The sequence below is a fragment of the Schistocerca piceifrons genome, chromosome 9 (assembly GCF_021461385.2).
Source record: "Schistocerca piceifrons isolate TAMUIC-IGC-003096 chromosome 9, iqSchPice1.1, whole genome shotgun sequence".
In the NCBI taxonomy this organism is placed as follows: Eukaryota; Metazoa; Arthropoda; class Insecta; order Orthoptera; family Acrididae; genus Schistocerca; species Schistocerca piceifrons.
The window spans coordinates 158,388,031-158,408,640 of record NC_060146.1 but is presented as its reverse complement, the minus strand read 5'-3'; the positions used below and the strand labels follow the sequence as shown (position 1 = coordinate 158,408,640).

At 40.2% G+C, this 20,610-nt stretch overlaps 1 protein-coding gene across 2 annotated transcripts in view; it reads left to right on the top strand.

Annotated features, from left to right (window-relative positions):
* The window catches only part of LOC124717350 (DNA repair protein XRCC1-like), a 64,849-nt gene that overhangs the window by 3,341 nt on the left and 40,898 nt on the right, over positions 1-20,610 (top strand). For both annotated transcript variants that reach the window (XM_047244178.1, XM_047244179.1), the window contains 3 exons: positions 2,365-2,614; positions 8,560-8,704; positions 19,382-19,557. In XM_047244178.1, the coding sequence (XP_047100134.1) occupies positions 2,365-2,614; positions 8,560-8,704; positions 19,382-19,557 (571 nt within the window). The remainder of the gene's footprint in view (positions 1-2,364; positions 2,615-8,559; positions 8,705-19,381; positions 19,558-20,610) is intronic.

Here is a 20,610-nt window from a genome sequence, read left to right as displayed (position 1 = left end):
TGTACACTAGACTCTGTCCATTTATTGCTGCATACTTTGTTTTACACCTCTGATGCAGTTATTGTTTCTTTACAGAGCCTGTGTATCGTGGTCCTTATTTTTATTTACATATTTATCCATGTTTAAGAATTTGCATAGAGTTGATAACATAGTTACTTATTGTATAGCAATAAGGTACATACTATATATTAATGAAAATAAACAATTTTTGAAAATATAATATACTTGAATGGATTAAAAAAATCTACTCACCAAGTGGGAGCAGAAGGAAACACGTATAAAGATTAAAGAAATGTGCAAGCTTTCAGAGTCAGTGGCTCCTTCTTCTGTCAGAAGGGTTGAATAGGAAAGAATGTAAAGAACTGGCAAGTTTTAGGGAATGGGGAGAGTTTGGAAAAGTCACCCAGAACCTTTGGTCAGGAAAGACTGTAGAAAAGTTAGTACAAAAATCGTGAGAACAAACAAAGATTAACAAGAGACCAGAAAAGCAGACCATATGATACAAAAAAATTATATTAGGAAAGAATTACAACAATAAATTGCGATTTGGAAAGTTTGTGGAAGAGTGTGGTTTGGTGAAAAATGGAAACACACAAAAACTGGAATGAATCATATAGAACCAAGGTAAATGATGGGTAGGAAAGAAAAGTGCTGTCAAAGCAAATAAATTGGCAAAAGATGATTGTGAGAAGGCCATGCAGTGTAGTGAACTGTAAACATAAATTTAAAAGCAAATTTGTAAATAACAATGAACCTGTGTAAGTGTGTAGAAATCAGTACTAGAGAAGATGTAACAGCAAGATTTTGGTTGATGTGGGCGGTACAAATAAATAAACAAGCAAACTAGTATGTAAGGTTGAAAACAGATGACTCATTGAACAAGTTAGAAGACAGCAAAGTATGATGAGTGGGTTACATAAGGAGGAAGGATAGCCACAAGAGCTATTATATCAATGAAAATGGTCAATTTTTGCAGGATAATATAAATGGATACATAAAGAAATCTATTCAACACATTGTATTCCATCAAATAAACAAATGTAAATAAGTAAAAGAACACTATACAAGAACAAATGCGTAATTTCTTGAATGAAGGTACAATCAGTCTTACAAATTAATTATTAACTTACATTTTGTGTGAAATAGTCTATGCTACACTGCTGCTGGAAGTATAACAAGTTCTTTTGTATACTCCAAGTAGAATCATGTTGATATCGTGCCATGTCCAGTGGCTGTACCTCTGATGGGTATTTCAGTGGCTTTTCTATCCCAGTCACTTATTTCAGTATGCCATTCTGCATTCATGGGACTATTTAAAGGAGAAACCACAGTATGGTCTTCTTCAGTGAAATAGTGTTGGGGGGGGGGGGGGGGAGGGGGGGAAGAGAGAGAGAGAGAGAGAGAGTGAGTTCAGTATTTCGTCCTTCTCTCTGTCAACCTTTGTTTTGGTGCCACTGTGGTCATAAATTGTAGACAGATGGCTTTGTTCCATTTACTCATTTAACCCTCGAGCAGGTGTGCTGTTTTTCATAATACGAGCAGGTGCCCAGTGTAGTTTGTACATGCGTAAAGAATAGCTGTCTTTATTTTACCAGAGTAAACATGTATGAGCAAAATCACTTTTTAATCTTAGTTTTATTAGACAATGGTAAAATACACTTATGTAATATCAGGTAAAGCATAATTTCATTAAACAGTAATGAAATAAACTTCCATTATGTCACTCTGTTGTCACAGACAGGTGATACCCCACAGTAATGACCCACTCAAAGCATTAAACAGTGCAGTTGCATCGGATCCCAGCCAACCGCTTATTTGATTGCTAATTATCTCACAGACAACTGCATCATTGTAGGATTGTGCTACTAGCTTGTAATCTGGATCATTTTCTTGCATGCAACATAAATTTTTTCTCATCTATCTCGCTGTTTATTTGTATTACCGCTACTCCCTTGGAAGTATGACAACACAATTTATCACTATGTTAACTGAAGCAATAATGAAGGAATAGGTATGGGCTGATAGTTGTGAAACAACAATGAAGTGGTGCAAAAGAATTTTATTTGTGGTTAGGGCACTTTGTACATAGCGACGCCTGCTTGAGAGTTAACATAAGAGCAGCACTTCTTAGGTTTTTTCTATCTTTATAAGCCTAACATTATGTGCATCAGTCTGTTAACTGTTTTTAACAACAGAAATGACATGAGATTTTTTTCCAGTTGCTCAGCAGCTTCCATTGGTCCAGTGGCCTGCCACATCTCCAATTATGAAGAGATGCTGTCACAACTAGAGTGAAGAATGCCCTTCGTGGTACATTTCTGAGAATTTACTGTATCCGAAAGTTAATTCACAACTCTGCCACAGGTCGTATGCCGACAGCCGTTCAATCGACACGTGCAGTATGGTTTGACCTTCTTGAAGCTCCACACATCACAAGAAGAAAAGAGCTCAGATGCAGTGGTCGAACAGCATCAGACAAAACTAGGCAGGTTCGTCATTCGCGAGGAAGACCCTACTGATGATGACATAAGGGTGGGAAGCCTGTTTGCTGTGAAGCACGGGGCAACTGTCGGTGGAGGCCTACTGGGTGGGCCCCACAAGCCGCCTCTGACAGGTGAGGAACCGGTGTGACACAGTTGCTATGTCTCACTCCTTCCTATTTCTGTTAGAAATTACTGTCTATTACCACCGAATTAGATACGCTCCTTATCACTTACACTCTCGTTTTCCTTCCCCATTGTCAAGAAAAAGGTATCAGAGACTAAGACAGAGGACGAATGTACCCGAGTAACTACAGAGTGATCTTTGATTGACAAAATGTGTTTGTTGAAAGTACGATGTTTATTGCCTATGTGGGAAAGATAAAATCATTCTGGATAACCATCTGGCCATCAGAAGAGGAAATCAGCATACATTTACTCAGTGTTGCTTTTTTCAGCTTCATTTAAGGTTGAAACGTTCAGTTTGTGGGGATAGTGCATAGTCTTCAGATCGTATAAAAATTTTCAAGTTTTTCACTAGTAAGAAAGAATGGTAAGCACACAAGCTTTTGTCCAGAAGGCCTTCTTCTGAAATAGATAACATACACACACATTCACACAAACGCAGCTCACACACGACCACTGTCTCTGGTCACTGTGGCCAGACTCTGCTTCTTCCATCATGTGCAGTTGCTCACAGTCCAGCTTTGGCACCCAGAGACAGTGTGTGTGTGTGTGTGTGTGTGTGTGTGTGTGTGTGTGTTTTGTCTATTTCGGAAGAAGTTCTTCTGGCCAGAAGCTTACATGTTCAGCAGTCTTTTTGTTGCGCCTGTCTGCAACTCAACATCTGCACTATATTGTGAGTAGCAATCTTTCCTTTTCATAATATTATCATTATTACATCCTGGATTTCCCATTGTCTGATTTTCACTAGTAAGAAAATGTTTTAGAAAATTAGTTTCACCATCAGTTCATAGTAGAAGATCATGAAATAATTCCTTTCTCTTGACATTATGTTCCTGGGAGACATGTATCTAGTAATGGGCGGTGTACAGAACTTGAGACTTTGAATGCTCATTAAGGACTGACATCATTGATGAGCTTTTAGATAACACCGTGTTTCAGACCTGACTGATGCAGCTGCTGTATGTGAGGTAGGACATTATGAAAAAGCTCAACAACCATTTGACTTGCTGTCAATGGCTCAGTGCCTCATCTACATGGTTAGTGATCACCTTTATGACTTCCATTGTTTTTATTCCGCCCTGGAGTTTCCAGTATCATATCAGTATTGCCAAGAGGTGGATCCGAATTATTTCCTGATCCTCAGTTCATTTACCAAAACCCAATGAATGATGGGAAAAGTAAATTTATTGTTCTCGATTTATGCTGTCCACCTTCTGGAATTTGGTGCACACTTAATGTTTCCATCAGTTCTTGTTATAGGTGACCGTAATGTGTGAGCACCACTCTCACTCCATTCTCACTATTCCAAACATGCTTCAGACTACCGAGAACCCACTTTCACTTTCCTTGTTTACCTCTGCATCCACCTACATACTCTGTAAGCCACCGTATGGTGTGTGGTGAAAAGGGTTCCTTGCATCACTTGTTCCACTTCCAGTGGAGCAAGGGAAAAATTACTGTCAGTATATTTCCATACGAGTCCTTGGAGTCCGTACTCTAGATGTAGGCTAGTCATCTGGCAATCTGTTACGAATGACAGTCCTCTAAAACTTTCTCAGTAGTTAGAAACTAATTCACTGACTCCAAATTCCTTGACATCAGCTGTATTAGGTATAGATTTACTATCCAGTAGCGACTGTTTCTCCATTGTGTTTCACAAAAAAAGTCTCCTTCCCTCTGGGAATTCCCATTTGAGTTTGCAAAGCACCTTCTTACAACCAATCGCATGTTCTCATTCCATTTCGGTGTCACTTGGCAACATCACACACACAGTGTTAATGGACATAACTGTCAAGCAGCACTCTTTCGAATTGCTTCAGTCTCTTCCTTTAATTCAACCTGGTGGGGATCCCAAACACTTGAGCAGTATTCTAGAATGAGTTGTACAAGGTTTCTTATTCTTTCTTCAGTGTCATCAGAGTTTAAGTAATTGTTTATTTCCGTTGGAAACATCACTGATCAGAAATATAGTAACTCATTTCTGGTGAACACTGTTGTTGTTGTTGGGGTAGTGGTGGTGGTGTCTTCACACGCGCACACACACACACACACACACACACACACACACACACACACACACACACAAAAAAAACCACGCACGCACACCCTCTCTCTCTCTCTCTCTCTCTCTCTCTCTCTCTCTCTCTCTCTCCGAGTGTGTGTGTGTGTGTGTGTGTGTGTGTGTGTGTGTGTGTGTGTGTGTGTTCCCTCCAGTACTAAATTGGTGATCCCTTCATATATCAGTATGTGTCATATCAACCAATCCCTTCATTTAGTCAAGTTGTTCCACACATTTATTATCTCACCAGTTCTGTTCAGTACTTCCTCATTAGTTATGTGATCTACCCATCTAATCTTAAGCATTCTTCTGTAACACCACATTTCAAAAGCTGCTGTTATCTTTTTATCTAAACTGTTTATTGTTCATGTTTCATTTCCATACATGGCTACGCACCAGACAAATACCTTCAGAAAAGACATCATAACACTTAAGTCTATATTTGATGTTAACAAATCTCTCATCTTCAGAAACGCCTTTCTTGCCATTGCTAGTCTATATTTTATATCCTCCCTACTTTGGCCATCATCAGTTATTTTACTGCTCAAATAGCAAAACCTGTATACTATTTTAAGTGTCTTGTTTCCTAATCTACTTACCTGAGCAACACCTGGTTTAATTTGAGTACATTCCATCACCCATGTCTTGTTTTTATTGATGTTCATCTTATATTCTCCTTTCAAAACGCTGTCCGTTCTGTTCAAGTGCTCTTTCAAGTCCTTTATCTTATAGATTGGCAAACATCAAAGTTTTTAATTTCTTCTCCTTGAACTTTAATTTCTATCCAAATTTTTCTTTAGTTTCTTTTACTGTTTGCCCAATGTACAGATTGAATAACATCTGGGATGGACTACAACCCTGTCTCTCTCCCTTCTCAAACGCTACTTCCCTTTCATGCCCCTCGACTCTTATTACTGCTGTCTGGTTTCTGTACAAGTTGTAAATAGCCTTTTGGTCCCTGTATTGGACGTCGTGCTATGTTCAGAATTTCAAAGAGACTATTCCACTCAGTATTGTCAAAAGCTTTCTCCAAGTCTACAAATGCTGTAAGTCTAGGCTTGCCTTTCTTTAGCCTATCTTCAAGGATAAGTTCTAGGGTCATGTTCTTACATTTCTCTGAAATCCAATTGATCTTCCCTGCAGTCGGCTTCTACTAGTTTTTCCATTCTTCTGTAAAGAATTCATGTTGGTATTTTGCAACCATGACTTATTAAACAGATAGTTCAATAGTATTCACTTCTGTCAGTAACTGCTTTCTTTGGAATTGGGATCAGTATATTGTTCTTAAAATCTGGGGGTATTTTGCCTGTTTCATACGTGGTACTCACAAGGGAACCTCCCCATCGCACCCCCCTCAGATTTAGTTATAAGTTGGCACAGTGGATAGGCCCAGAAAAACTGAACACAGATCAGTCGAGAAAACAGGAAGAAGTTGTGTGGAACTATGAAAAAAATAAGCAAAATATACAAAATGAGTAGTCGATGTGCAGGATAGGCAACATCAACGATAGCGTAAGCACGGGAATGCCGTGGTTAGCGTGAGCAGCTGCAGAAAGAGAGGTCCTTTGTTCATGTCTTCCCTCGGGCGAAAAGTTTAATTTTTTATTTTCAGACAGTATCAACGTTCATGGCACTCACACATAATCAACTTCGCTCTCCAAAATTCCAGGACATTTTCAGATTTGCTTGGACATATGCAGGATTTGACGGTCTACACAGGGAAAAATTTGAAAACGTTCAAAACATGTTTTGACAGAGCACAGGGAAAACTGCGTGACTGTGAAAATGTTGCATTCATTTATTGCAGTTTATGTGACAAACTCTTATGTTTTCATCACTTTTTTGGGAGTGATTATCACATCCACAAGAAAACCTAAATCAGGCAAGGTAGAAGAATCTCTTTACCCATTCACCAAGTGTACAAGTTAGGTGGGTCGACAACATATTCCTGTCATGTGACGCACATGCCCTCACCAGTGTCATATAGAATATATCAGACGTGTTTTCCTGTGGAGGAATCGGTTGACCTATGACCTTGCGATCAAATGTTTTCGGTTCCCATTGGAGAGGCACGTTCTTTCGTCTACTAATCGCACGGTTTTGTGGTGCGGTCGCAAAACACAGACACTTAACTTATTACAGTGAACAGAGACGTCAATGAACGAATGGACAGATCATAAATTTGCAAAAATAAAGAAATTAAATTTTTCGCTCGGGGGAGAACTTGAACCAAGGACCTCTCGTACCGCAGCTGCTCACGCTAACCATGGGACCATGGCACTCTGAGCTCACAATGTCCTTGATGTTGTCTATCTTGCGCATGGACTACTCGCTTTGTATATTTTGCTTATTTTTTTTTTCATAGTTCCACACAACTTCTTCCTGTTTTCTCGATTGATCCGTGTTCAGTTTTTCAAGGCCTATCCACTGTGCCAACTTATAACTAAATCTGAGGGGGGTGCGATGGGGAGGTTCCCTTGTCAGCAGATGGAATAGTTTTGTCACAGCTGCTTCTGCCAAGGGTGTCAGTAGCTCTGACAGAATGCCATCTATTCCAAGGGTCTTGTTTCGACTTCGATCTTTCAGTGCTCTGTCAAATTATTCTTGCAGTACCATATCTCATCTTCACATACGTCTTCTTCCATTTCCATATTATTTCTTTCAAGTTAGTCTCCCTTGTACAGCCCTTCTCTATACTACTTCCACCTTTCAGCTTTCTCTTCTTTGCTTAGTACTGGTTTTCCATCTGAGCTCTTGATGTTCATACAGTGGCTTCTCTTTTCTCCAGAAGTCTCTTTAATTTGCTGTAGGTGGTATCTATTTTCCCCCCCTAGCAAAATATGCTTCTAAATTCTTTAATTTGTCCTCTAGCCATTCCTGCTTTGTCATGTTGCACTTCCTGTCTATCTCATTTTTTAGACATTTGTATCCCCTTTTGCCTGCTTCATTTGCTGCATTTTTATATTTTCTCCTTTCATCAGTCAAATTCAGTATGTCATGTGTTACTCAAGGATTTCTATTGGGCCTTGTCTTTTTACATATTTGATCCTCTGCTGTCTTCACTATTTCATCTCTTAAAGCTACCCATTCTTCTTTAACTGTATTTGTTTCCTCTTAGTTCTTTCAACTTATCTAGGTCCCATCGCCTTAATTTTCTACCTCTTTTCAATTTCTTCAGTTTTAATCTACAGTTCATAGCCAATAAATTATGGCCAGAGTCCACATCTGCCCTGGAAATGTCTTTAAAATTTGATTCCAAATATGTCTTACCATTATATAATGAATCTGAAACCTTCCAGTGTCTCTCATGCCTCTTCCACATAAACGTTCTTTCATGATTCTTAAACTGAGTTTTAGCGATGATTAACATGGACACAGTAAGAAGGTAAAAAACAGTTTCGACAAGGACCCTTCCATTACGCTTATGAAGTGTGAGGAATGTTGGTCTATTGCCAGACAGATGTCCTGTTACTTCAGCTCCTGACGTCTTGGTTCTCACACTTTGATAAGGTGATAAGGCATATGATCCTAATATGTAGATAAGTGTAGTAATAGAAAAGATCTCTCCTGTGTTCTGCAGTAGTGCTGACAATTTTTTGTGTACATTATGCTACAAAAAAATACAAGAAAAGTGACGTTATTAACTCCCCCTCCCCAAATTGCTACAAATTACTGCGAACTTGGTACATCACTCCACTCCACCACTTTTCTGTAATGGTAGCAGTAAATTTAATTATTTCATGGTCAAATTAATTTAAACAAAGTGTGATCATACAGTGTAATTTCTTGGGGTAACCTGTGACAACACAAGTTAAGTGACATTGCTGTTCACAGGAGCTGCAGCAATTATGGATGCTTCAAAACCCTCTGCTTTAGCTTCAATCGACCGGCCTGGAAGGAAGCACAGTCCCGTTGTCAAAACTGATGGAGAAAGTTCTGCAAAGAAGAAGGAAAATAAGCCAGCTGAGGTTTCGCCCAGGTGAAAAGTCAAAGCTTGTACTCTGTGTTTTGTACGAGCTGTGTGATGATATTGTCACTTACTGTAGCTATTACTGTTTATTTGTTCACGGAATGTGGCATTTTGTCTTCACTTAGACTGTTGTTTATTTATTTTCACTACCAGTTTCTGCTTATGAAGCCATTGACTAGTGAATGCCTGTGTAGAGAAGCATACATATGTGACCAATATGAACATGGCACAGTATGAATTGAGAGACTATCAAATACAGGGCTCGGACAGTCAGTGCAGCAGCAGGCAGCAGCTCTAGCATTTGGCTGATTTGGAGTAATATAGTTTAGTTTCTGTGTTTTCTCACACTTCCATGAAGAAGTGGATTGTATCTGTGTATTTCACTGTGCAAACTAGTGTTTGCCAACGTACATTACATTTTTTCTGTTGTTTAAACCCAGGGCCATTTGTACCACTAGACAAGACTATGTGACCACTTAGGGTGGCAAAATTTTAGGGACAGCAAAGGGTAGAAAAAGTTAATTTCAAATCAAGCAGCGAAAACAATGAGCAAATGGGGAGAAAAAATGAAAAAGAGGAAAAATTAAAATGCTGAATTGTTCTGAAAACCATACGCAACAGTTGCTTAATAAGTCTTTGCTTTGACAAAAGTGGATGCTGGAAAAGATGAGATTTATCCTCATTCGAAAAATATTTCAATAAAAACAGAAATGAAGTAATACCATGATTATTCAGATAACCTTGTTTGATACTTTGGCATGTCCCCCATCAGTATAGCATTATTTCTAAATTCAATGAATTTATTAGTTCATTGTCTTACAGATAAATGAAATAAGTAACTAATGCCAAATTTGGTTGCACCGGTATATTCAGATGAGTTCTAGTTTAAAATGTTCAGCATATTCTTCTTGTTTCAGTTATTTTGGGAAATTTCAAAAGTTGATGACAACTAATAAGAAATTGAGGACATTTGCTTTAAAGGAATTGAGGAGACAGCATGGAAATTGAGGTGTGTCCCCAGAAAATGAGGACATATGGTCATTTTAATTTAATGATTAAAAGTATAATAGGAGATTTGCAATGTTGTTGTGCCTTTGGATGTTGGTCGTGTTGGAGGAGAGGAAATATCAGGGAGCCCAATGGTAGTAAAAAAGATGGGTTTTCATTTTTCAGTTCTCGCATAAGGTACCAAAACACCTAGCAGTAGTCCTGCATAAACCTTAGTGCATATCCTCCTGTGAGGCAGCTTCCTTGTGCACTTTTTCCACCACCAGAACCATCACATTGCATGACGACGTTTAAATCTCATGTTAGTACACAGTATGTAGTTCAGATTGGTGCTTTAGACTTTGCATATTTTCCATACATTAGCTTTCGTGTAAGGAAAGTTTCTAGTAAAAAGTAACTGTTGATGCATCCATTTCCAGTAAAGACATTTGTTTCTGTTTGAAGAGCCCGCAGATCTTTTGGTCCCAGGTTGTATTGTGAATTAAGCAGAGCAGATTTTAATGTTTGTTTATTCTCCTTGGTATATTTTGCATACATTCCAAACTTGGTAATGCCACAGTCAGCTAATTTTCTCTTTTGCAGGGGTCTGTTTGTACTTTCTAAGTTAATCCTGAGTGCTTGCTTATGCTTTTGAGATCTTATTCAATTTTTTTTTTAAAAAAAAGAAAGGTTTTGACCACACACACACACACACACAGTGCAATATGGCTAGGGTCTGTGCTTGTTAGCAGACAGGAGGAGAATTGGCTGCTGTCTGTAACCAGCTGGAAGCTGCATTGACACCTATTGACAAGCTTTGGGCTGTCTTCAAAGCTGTGGCACCACGGGGCTACAGTGATGAGACCTATAACACGTTTGGTACCATTAGAATCCCCTGGTGACCTGGTTGTCACTGTGTCTTCAGATATGCATCATTTGACTGGTCTCTCCTCACTTAGGAGTGGGTGGTGGGTTCGCATGTCACTGAGTAAAGGGCGAAAGGGAATGTCCCGCAGGGCTGGCTTCTTGAGCCTTAGCAACAGATATGAGGTGCTACCCGCAGTTGATAATACTTTTGAGCTAGCACCTGATGCCTCTTCTGTTGGGCCAGCGGCCAATTTTCATGCACAGTCTGTACAAGTTCAGAGGGTGGGTATGCCAGTCATTGGGAGTTCCGACATTAAGTGGTAAGTGAAGCCCATCATGAAAATAGCGTGCAGGGCAGGAAAAAATTCCAGTGTGCACTCAATGTGTTTGCCGTGATGGGGGGAGGGGGCGTTTCATCTGTGATTTGGAGGAAGCTCTGCCAGTGTTTTTTGAGGGCACTGGGGTTGAATGGCTGCAAATAGTGGCACTTGATGGCACCAGTGATGCTTGCCACTTGGGTTCTGAGGCTGTCGTCTGCTCTTTCCAGCAGGTGGCTGATTTGTTGAATGCAACTAGCATCGCAGGCAGGCTGCACGTTAAGTTATTTGTAGCATTGCACCCAGGGTCAATCATGAACCTCTGCTTTGGAGCAGAGTGAAGGTCTAAGCCAGAGGCTCGGATGGCTCTGTAATAGTATCAGATGTGAATTTCTTGAGTTCCGCTGTCAGATGGAGAACTGTTGGGTTCCCCTTAATAGGTCAGGTGTGTACTACACACAGGAAGTGGCTACTAGGTTAATGGTGTACGTGGGGCGTGCAAGTGGTGATTTTTTAGGTTAGAGAACCTCACCGCCCTACCCTTGCGATCAGAGACAAATTTCCTGCCAAAATCGAAATTACATCAGCCACAATGTTCTCAGAGAATGCACCTTCTCACAGAATGTACATAGAAAAGATTAGTATGGAATTAGTAGACTGCAGGGGCTTCCAAGGAAAGGTCCCAGAATTAGTACTGTTTATTGAACATTATGACACTCAGAGAGTATTAAGGACAAAAAGTTGGCTGAAACTGGAAGTGAAAAGGAACCAAATCCTAAGTTCATATTGGAATATTTATTGTCAGGATAATTTAGTCACCAATGGTGCAGCGTATTTATTGCAATAAAAAAACTTGATAGTCTCTAAGGAAGTTATCACAGACTGCGAATGTGAATTAGTCTGGGTGAAGTTAAGTATCAAAGGGCAGTCAAAAATGGTAATCGGATGCTTTTATAGACCACCTAGGTCAGTAGCACTTCAGAGAAAACTTATAGAATATCATTAATAATTTTCTTGATCATTCTGTTGTAATAGGGCGTAAATTCAACTTGACAGGTATAAATTGGGAGAGTCGTGCTACCAAGACTGGTTATTATTCAGAATGTCTTGTCCAAAAATTAATTCAACCAGTGATCGGAGAACCAAATTGAGAATCTAATGTTGTAAACCCCCAGCCACTGTGGCTGAGCGGTTCTAGGTGCTTCAGTCTGGAATCGTGCTGTTGCTACAGTCCCAGGTTCAAATCCTGCCTCAGTCATGGATGTGTGTGATATCCTTAGGTTAGTTAGGTTTAAGTAGTTCTAAGTCTATGGGACCGATGACCTCAGATTTTAAGTCCCATAGTGCTTAGAGCCATTTGAACCATTTTTTTGTTGTAAACCTTCTAGCATCAAACAGACCTCAACTTATCAAACTATTTAACTAAGAGGACGATACCAGTGATCATAAGGCTGTGAAAGCAACAACCAGGTATCACAGGGGGTCTCAATGAGGATAGGAAAATATTTTCGCGTAGCAAGAGTTACAGGATACAAATTGCAGAGTAACTGGGTAGTCAGAATCAAATATTTGGTGCTGAGGACGGGGATGTGGAGGACAAATGGAAAACCATTCCAAAGCATCATTCAATATACCTTAGACAAATATGTTCCGAGCAAGGTCTTAAAGGATGGGAAAGCCCCTTGTGATTTAATAGCCATGTTAGAAAACTGCAACAAAAATGGAGAGAGCTCCAGCACAGATTCAAGAGCAGTCAAAACCTAGCTGAGAAAATCAATAAGCAGTTTAAAATCCTCTATTCATTCACTCAGTGCCTATACTGACACAAAAATGGGAAAAAACAGAAAGAAGGCCGAAATGCTGAGTTCAGGCTTCCAAAAATGGTTCACTGCAGAAGATCGTAATGTGGTCCCTCCTTTTAGTCGTAGTAGGAACGTTGAAATGGCAGATATTGAGGTAGCCAATCATGGAAGAGAAAAGCAGCTTACAATGACTTAGTAGTGGAACGGCATCAGGTCCAGATAAGATACATATAAGATTCTACAAAGATTATGTGAAAGAACTTACTCCCCTGTTAGCAGCAGTTTATCATAGATTATCAGGGCAACAGGAGGTACTTAGAACTGGGAAAATGTGCAGGTCATTCTCATATTCAAGAAGGGTCAAAAGACAGATGCATGTAATAATAAGCTTATATCATTGACATTAACCTGTTGTAGAATTATGAAACATTTTATGCTCAAGTATTATGACATTTTTGGAGAACAAAAATCTCCGTTATAAAAATTGGTATAGGTTTGGCAGATAGAGATCTTGCAAAACTCTACTCGCTGTGTTCCTCCATGTGATCCGTAGCTCTGTAGACAACAGTGCTCAGGTAGATGCTGTGTTCCTTGACTTCATGAAAGCATTTGACACTGTCCTGCTCTGCCATTTAGTGAAAGAAATACAAGCTTACTGAGTATTATACCAGATTTGCAACTGGTACCACCCGAATCACATTGTCTGCCAGGATTTCGACTACCTTTCACAGTGCCCAGAAAAGAGAATTATCCTCCCCACTATCCGCACCTCCACCCGTTCCGCAGTTGTATTCCTCCACCCACTGAAGCTACTGCCCATCTCTGCTTCTCCCTTGCTCCTGACCCCTTACTTCGCATCGCATATGTATAATATGACCTACAGTGTGTTTCACAATGTGTGTTTCCACATTTAGAGGCTGTAGAGGGGACTTACTAGATCAAGTTTCACATAGGAACCCATGTTCGGAAATGTCATCCAACAATGCTACAGAGCATGAAAGTTGTAGGCGCTGGTGTCTGTAAAAAATGTGGAGGGTGATTCTGTGATGATGTTGCAAACTTTCAAGGATGATGGAGACGGATAAATGTATCAGTTTCAAGTCAGGGTCCCTGGTTTGGAAATGAACAATTTGAGAGTTACAAGCGAAAATCATTCAATTCCTCTGACAGTGGAATATATGTACCAGTACCGGTGTTGTTGCTAAGAATGTAGGGTATGTAACTTTGAGAGGTGGTAGCATGAACCAAGACAAGAAAAAATGTCTCTTAAATATCAGCTGTAAAATGCATACCTGAAGGAGCTATCAGCACTTGCTCGTCTTCGCAAGTGTGAAGCACGTTTCCTCTGTTGAACAAGTGCTCATAGCTCTTAAGGTATGCATTTTAGAGTTGGTGTTTACCAGATATTTTTTCTTGTTTTGGTCCACACTACCACCTCTGAAAGTTGCCTACCCTACAATCTTAGCAACAGCTGTACTGGTACACGTATTCCACTGTCAGAGGTATCGGAATGGTTTTCAGTTATAACTTTAGACTCATTCATTTCCAGTATGGGGACCCTTACGTCAAATAGATAAATTTATTCTTCTCCATCTTCCTTGAAAGTTTGTGACATCACCACAGAATAATCCTGTAGATACATACATTTACAGGCTACAGTGCCTATAACTTTGACAATCTGTAGCATTGTTCAATGACTTTTTCATTGTTGGGTTCCTATGTAAAATTTTACCTACTAAGTCACGTCTACAACCTCTAGAAGTGTGTAACATGAATCGTGAAATCTCCTGTAGATGTGAGGTCTTGCCTGTATGTCCTTCCACCATCACCTACTCCAGTCCTGTCCAGTCAAAGTCGGAGCCACCCATGAAAGCAGCCATGTGGTCTACCGATTCAGATGAAACCACTGTGCTGCATTTTATGTGGGTGTGACCATTGACAAACTGACTGCCCATGAGAAAGGACACCTGCGTCTGAGAGACAGCCAGACCATCTGGTTGCCGAGTGTGCCGCCTGACACGTTCTGCTTGAGTTGAACGACTACTTTGCTGCCTGTGTTGTCTGTATTCTTCCCGGTGACTCCAGTTTTTCTAGATGCACCATGGGGACTGTCCTCCGTTGCCGAAAACACCCTGTCCCCACCTGCCTTTGCCCATGCCGCATTCATACTTGAGCCTCCCACACACCTGCTGAGCCACTGCTCACATTTCTTTGCTGCTTGCCCATCTCGCTCCCTCCGCCATTGACTCTGCTATCCCCCTTATAAGGTTACAGATATAGTTACTCCTCGAATATAGATACCTGTACCTTACACATAGCTTGTCTAGCGCAGCACACTGCCATTAGGAGAACCTTCAGTGATCATGAATATGGGTTTGACGCCAACCGATACTGATGGTAGGCAAGGCGAGGAGTGGTGGGGAGTCGTGGTTGGATGCCAGACATGGTTGGACAATATGTGGCCACGTGCTGTGAGAAGTTTGATAAATCCTTGATACATTGCATGTTTGTGGCTGGAATTGAGAACTCGTCAATATTAGAAGCGAGTCATTAGCAAAGACTGGTAGAAGCAATGGTTACCTCAGAAAAGTAATAACAATCTGAAATAAAAGTGAACTTCAGTACTTGTGCATAGAAATGTTGGGAACGTGTACTGTGCATTGTACTAGAGGCAGTAAACTTTTCAGTTCTATGAAGTCAATATTTCCTTTCAAATCATTTTCATGTGTATTGGAACCAACTGAGTGTGAAGATTTTTAATAGCAAGTGTGGTAATTTTGGTAGGGCATGTACTGGCAGGCACACGGTCCAATTTTTAGTCCACAGGTGCATGTTCCTTAGGAGTAAGTTGGCCACGCTAAGCTGTGCCGCATAAACTTTCTCCAATCACTATGGTTATTGAACACAGCTGGTTTTAGAGAGAAACAAGATACTCACTGCAAGCTGTGCAGCATAAGCAATGGTTCGATCGCAGGGCTTGTATCGACACAACTGGTTTTAGAGAGAAACTTGACTGTGATAGATACGAGTAGGCATCTCCCCACCCCACACCTCTCCCGTACCCCCACTCTCAACCTCAGCCGAGATTGCAGCACAGTGTGGGCACGGACGGTGTCGGGCCTTAGAGCCTGGAGATGGGCCACATCCGTGTGAGATGTATGAAAATGTGAGTGTTTTTCTAAATTTGAAGAAGGACTTTGTCCAGTAGCTTAGTCTACTGCACTTTAAATGTGCCTGTTTGACAAGGGCACACGCTATGTTATGGCCTTGCACCTGGGAATAAGCATCTCGGAAACTGTAGTAAGTGCTTGAAGGACCGTGAAACCACAGCTGGGCAAGATGTTGGACATCCACTCCACATCACAGGAAGTGGAGGTCAGAGGCTTGCCCACTCCATAAAGTAGAATAGGTGGTGACATAAGGCAGATCTGATAACGGATTACAATGCCGATATAGGTACACATGTTTTGGAGCACACCGTTTGGTGCACATTGTCAAACCTGGAGTTCTGCAGTTCACGGCCCCGGGTGTTACGATGTTGACCCAACAACATTGATAGTTAAGATTGCAGTGGGCAGGGGATCGTCGAGATTGTACTGTGGGTGTGGTCTGATGAATCATTTTTCTTGTTACACTAATTGTATTGTTGTTTCTGGATACGCAGTCTTCCAGGCAAACAGCTGCTCAAAAGACACACTGCTCCACAGATGCAGGCTGATGGGGCAGTATTGTGCAGTCGGAGGGGAGTTGCTTCTGTGAGACCTGCCATAGTAATCGGAGGCACTGTGGCATCTGTAGAATGTGAGAATATTATTGCACACCAGCTGCATCCCCACCTTCTCGATATCTCCTCCAATGGTGGTGGCATCTTCAAGCAGGATATCTGACCATGTCACAAGACCATAATCGCGCTATAGTGATTTGAGAAGCATAATAGGGAACTGACATTGATGTTTCGGACACCAAATTCTCCTGATCTTAACCCAATGGATCACATCTAGGGCACTATTTGGCACCAGCTTTGTGTCCTCAAACCACCGGCCCGTAATTTGCAGAAACTGCATGACCTGTGCATAAACGTATGATGGTACTTATCACCAAATGCCGTCTGAGGACTTGCTGATTCCATGCCACACAGAATCACTGCTGCACTGTGCTCCAGTGATGAACTCACATGTTACTAAGCAGCTGGTTGTAAAGTCTCATTTCACCAGTTGTAAAATGTAAAACAATTTACTAAGAAATGAAGATATGAAAAATTAAATTACAATAGATTTTTCTGATGAGGACATCAGTTACAATGATAATTCAGCTCTAACGTGATTCCTGTGTTAGTGCTATTCCTCGTAAGGAACATACTTCTCATTCTTGCTTAATATGACAAATTTATATGCATGAATGCTCTATATGTTGACATTTTCAGCCTCAGTTAAGAACAAGATTTTCCAAGAACCAATTTACTGTAGAAGGAAATCTGTTGTTGTAATATGGAAGCCTTGCATATTCTTCTCTCTGCCCTTCTTTCGACAATAGGTGTAGTATAGACTCCTCACCTCATTGTTACCCTAATGCATTCATACTACAGTAGGGGTGACAGTCACAGAACTCGTCAGCAGTACACGTGGTGTCCGTTTCCATAACAATTCGATCAAAGTGCACACATTTTAGAACTGCGTGGCCAGTAAAATAAAATTTTTAACGGTGGAAGAAAAAGTGAATGCGATTCATGAAATTGAGAACAGAGCTAAAAAGGCTGACATGTGTTGTCAACTTGGCCTCATAAATTCCACAGTCCAAATGATTTGAAGAACAACGAAAAGTTGTTACTGCAAAATGTATCTAAAATTACTCAGTTATGAAAAGCTGAATGCAGCGACATGAATGAGGTACTGCGTAAATTGCTTAACCAACAGGGAAGCATCAGTCTACCCATTAGTGGACCTGTACGTATAGTGAAAGCAGGGGAATTTTCCAGAAAGTTAAAAGATGAGGAATTTGTGTGCAGCAGTGGCTGGATTGACAGTCAAGCAATGTCACAGCATTACTTTTGGCAAAGTGAGCAGTGAAGCCAACAGTATGAATATTGAAAGAATTCAACATTGGCTCACCACTGCGTAGCCTACAATTTGTGATTGATATGCAGACTGTGCCATCTTTAATGCAGACAAGACTGGCATTTTCTTTAAACTGACTCCAGACAAAACTCTGAAATTCAAGGGGGGGGGGGGGGGATGTGTTATTGGCAAGTTATCTAAAGAACGAATAACAGTTCTGGTTTCTGGTAACCCAGATGGAACTAAGAAGAAAAAAGTGCCCACAATAGATAAGTCAGAAAATCGTAGCTGTTTTAAGCATGTAAAAAATGTGCCAGTACAGTACAATGCTGATAAAGAAAAAGTTCTAAATGACCTCCAAACTCTTTGGAGCTGAAATAAAGTGTTGGGATCAGGAGGTTATAAGTCAGAAAAGGAAGATACTGGTTCTTGTTGACAACTGTCCAGCATGCCCTGAACTCTCTGCTCTGGAGAATATTAAGCTTGTTTTTCTTCCTGCAAATACTACAATCTTATTTCAGCCCATGGACCAAGAAGTAATTAGGAGTCTGAAATGACATTATCGTTAGTTCGTATTACTGAAAATGATACCATGCATTGAGAAAAATTAGGATTCTTGTATTAGGCTGATGGTGCATAGCCACAGCTTGGAGCTGAATCACAGTCCAAACCGTCAAGAACTGTTTCCGTCATGTGGGAATCACATCTGAAGGAATAAATGCTGCCGTAACTGAAGACATGTAAGATGACACTGATCTGCCACTATCTGCTTTGCTGCCAGAAATCAGCTGTGGTATTCTCAATCATTGTGACTATGAAATGTATGCAAGAATAGATGATGACCTTGTAACAACCAAAATGCAAACTGAAGACGAAATTCAAATGAAGTGAATAATTGGGGACACAGTGACTATAAAATGAGTGAGGTAGATAAAGAAGAGAGGAAGAATAAAGAAATAAAGTGCCTATCCCTATGGCGAGTGATGCTTTAGAAGCCATTAGAGCTGTGAACATGTGTGAAGCTAGGTGAGGAAGCAATAAAATTGCAAATGAAATAATGAACATAGATTATAATTTAGATGGAAAGTGTGTATTGGGCAAATAGACAGCAGAGTAAAATGACTGATTACTTCACTCCTAAGTAAGGACGTTTGTTGTGTACTTGACATAATGCTGTATGGACTGTATTCATGTAACCTTAAGAGTGAGATCTGTATATAAAATAAAACAAGGTTAAATAAATTTTACATGTTCCATTTGCACCACAACAGATTGAAAATACGAATCTTGGTTATGATGACACTGGTTTAGAACAGCATAATTTTCAAGACCCTTTGAACGTTGTTGCCAAGTTTGACTGTATATGGCAATAAACTGAACTTCAGGCACAAGTAGTGCACATTTTTGCATTTATGAGATACTGGTAGTCCACTGCAAGAGCACAATTTTTGGAACAAGTGAGCAATGGTATGAACACAAAAAGTACTAGTTTCCACTGCCACCCACTTACACAGGTGAACCCTCACATTGGCTATAGCCTTCCATAGCCTCAGAGCTTTGAGACTTGTTCGTCTTCGATCATGCTCAGCTGGTGTCATCCACATGTTAATGTTGTCAGTGTTAATGATATTATTAACATTTAATGTTTCACACTTTTAGGGTACAGAAGGCTGCTAAGGAGGCCCACAGAAACGGCGCAGTGGGCGGTGGCACTTCTGACGAGGCCGGGGAGGTGAAGCAGGTTGGCGCCCGCCATGGTCCCACCCCGAAGAGAGTGAAAATGAGCGACGGAGCAGAAATTGCTGCAGGCGTCAGTAAAGCGAGGGACCGTGAAGGTGCGCCTCATCGATTACTCCATGTAATTTTCTGCTGACAGCTGCCACTGAAACATTAGCACTATTAACGACAAATGTTGCTAAAGTATTAGCCTTTGTTTCTTTCTTTTATTGTCATCATCATTCTTCTTTCTCTTTCGTTTCAGGCTGACCAGCTAAGGACTACATTTAAGCCATTGAGGTAGCTCTGTGCCTTTATAAATATTCCATTTCTTCATTTTCCCCCTTCTCCTCTTCTGCTGTCAGTGTTCTTCCTTTATTTTTTTTATCTATAACTATTTTGCTTCTATATTTTGTTCTCTCTTCAATTTCTTGCTTATTTATGCAATTAACTTCTAGGTGATTGTGCATTTTCCTAAGAAAGTTGGGACTACCTTTTAATTTTTTCAAAATAGTCTGATTTTTCTTGTCCCAGCACTCATCCTTTGAATGTGCCCCTGGAAATGTTAATTTGCTTTTCTTACATTGTGTGCTTGACAGCAAATTACGTATACTGAGAAGTAGTATAGCTAATCTATACATTTTATAATTTTATACTTGGATAGAGCAGCAACTGTTAGATGAAATCTTCTTGTAAAAATAAGAAACAGTCAGTCAGTTACAAAATGGAAGGTTTATTAAAACTCCTTTACCATGGTTTCAACATTTATAAAAACATCATCTGACAACTGGATTACGTGTTGTGGCAGAGGTACATTAAAATATAACCGAAGGCGACAGTCAGATATAAAATTTCACCTCCATAATTAATCAGACAATCATAACATAATTGTGTTATTTAGTATTCTGTCCTCATTGTATAGCTAGTGCACAACCACGTTGTACATGTTTTAATTATTTTGTATTATACACACTTCTTTCAGTATATTTTAACATACCTCTGCTGCAACTTGTAATCCAGTTGTCAGTATTTCCTTCTGAAGAAGACATTTTTATAAACATTGAAACCACAGTAAAAGGAGTTTTAATAAACCTTCCATTTTACAAGAACATTTCTCGTATAGACTGCTTTCTCAGTGATAGCAAAGAAATCAGCTATCAACTGTTTACATC